General features: G+C 43.2%; 1 protein-coding gene across 1 annotated transcript; it reads left to right on the top strand.

Moving 5' to 3' along the window:
- Window positions 1-197: 197 nt before the first annotated feature.
- Window positions 198-1,422, top strand: arl4ca (ADP-ribosylation factor-like 4Ca). Its single transcript, XM_041870272.1, has one exon. It carries the CDS (start codon window positions 691-693, stop codon window positions 1,267-1,269), a length of 579 nt encoding a protein of 192 aa, XP_041726206.1. The 5' UTR covers window positions 198-690; the 3' UTR covers window positions 1,270-1,422.
- The last annotated feature ends 535 nt before the right edge of the window (window positions 1,423-1,957 follow it).

Below are 1,957 nucleotides of genomic sequence, written 5' to 3'. Positions count from 1 at the left end.
GAAGTTTCGTTTCACTACTGACCCTTGGTTCAGGTTGTTTGCGGCTATGCACATGTGGCACCCGCAGTGTGAAGTCCCACACCTCTATACTGAAGTCTATAACATTCCTGATTTGTCTGCCACGCGAAGGCGGAGTCTCCTAGTGTAGTAGACTAAAATGATGTGTGCGCAACGCTGACTGGTAACCACTGTGGCAACCTTGTGAACCAACAGTCTCTCCACAGCGCTGCGCGTCAGTATGTTATTTTTTTCGCTGACAACAGAAATGTTCTGAATTTAGGATACCTGGCCTCTTCAGAGAAGAACAGCATTTGCGTATTAATTCATTTCAAAATGAGATGTTAATACAACAACCCGATTATTGATAGCACATTTGTTGCTGCAGCTGTATGCGTCGGGAGACAACGTGCCAGAGGGGACTGCATCTCATCGCAGCTTTTATAGATAGACCAAGGGGGACTGATGACAATAACAATTCCGGACAGTATTTAATTGTGACCGTGCGCTCTTCTCCAATCCATACAGGTTATTTACCTTGAGAAATGCGTGTTTGCAGAACGCAATAGCAGAAGATGGAACAACAATGACTTTTTTAATAGCTATCTCAGAAAGCTATAGCCTATAGCCCATCTGTATGCTTAGCATAAAGCAGGTACCTCTTATTGGACTTCTCATTCACCAGTGCGTAAAATGGGTAACAGTTTTTCTAACATAGCTGCTTTTCAGTCCCTGCATATTGTCATGCTGGGTTTAGATTCTGCCGGTAAAACGACTGTCCTGTACCGCCTGAAATTCAACGAATTTGTGAACACCGTTCCCACAATCGGATTTAACACCGAGAGGATAAAACTGAGTAACAGTACCGCCAAAGGGATCAGTTGTCATTTTTGGGACGTCGGGGGACAGGAGAAGCTAAGACCGTTATGGAAATCCTACAGTCGGTGCACGGATGGCATTATTTACATAGTGGACTCAGTGGACGTGGACAGACTAGAGGAAGCCAAAACAGAACTGCATAAAGTTACCAAATTCGCAGAAAACCAAGGGACTCCATTACTTGTGATAGCCAATAAGCAGGACTTGCCCAAGTCTCTACCTGTCCATGAGATTGAGAAGCAACTGGCACTGCATGAGCTCAGCCCCTCTACCACTTACCATGTCCAGCCTGCATGTGCCATCATAGGTGAAGGGCTCCATGAAGGGATGGATAAACTGTATGAAATGATTGTGAAACGAAGGAAATCATTGAAACAAAAGAAAAAGAGATAAATACACATTACTGTAAAGTTGACCCCTATCTTCTGAGCTGCCTGCTACTGTACCATGCCCTTTGCTGTAGTAGGCATGTCAGGTGATTCTTATAATAATAAATAATATGCCATTTAGCAGAAGCTTTTATCCAAAGCGACTTACAGTCATGCGTGCATACATTTTTGTGTATGGGTGGTCCCGGCGATCGAACCCACTACCTTGGCGTTACAAGCGCCGTGCTCTACCAGCTGAGCTACAGAGGACCACATTCTTGTTATGCAGACTGTTACACTTGCAGTGGTTTATTCTGATACACTGTAGCTTTGGGGTTATTGTTGAAGTTAGTCAATTTTAGCTGTGCTGTTACATTCAATCACACAGAGGGAGGAAAATAAAAACTTGCCTCTTGCTATCAGAAATGTTCTTGACAGGCTGGTACCTGTTTGTTGCTGCTTCACAGTATTTTCTTGTCAATTAATTTTTTCTCCTGGAGAGTGGCCTACACAGCACTTTTTGACAGCCTGGAGTAGCCCACATTATTTCCTGATTGGAATGAACGTCATTAATCAATATTAATGTCCTTTTAATTTAATTTTTCCACTTTGCACGCTGTGTTGATGTTACTAACACATTTTGAGAGAGACCGTCCATTTCGTTCTAATATTTCCCCTACTCCTTTGATAACTGGGCAAACAGTGCCGTTTTA

This window comes from Coregonus clupeaformis, unplaced genomic scaffold, assembly GCF_020615455.1.
Source record: "Coregonus clupeaformis isolate EN_2021a unplaced genomic scaffold, ASM2061545v1 scaf0351, whole genome shotgun sequence".
NCBI classification, from domain to species: domain Eukaryota; kingdom Metazoa; phylum Chordata; class Actinopteri; order Salmoniformes; family Salmonidae; genus Coregonus; species Coregonus clupeaformis.
This window is presented reverse-complemented; position numbering and strand designations above follow the sequence as displayed.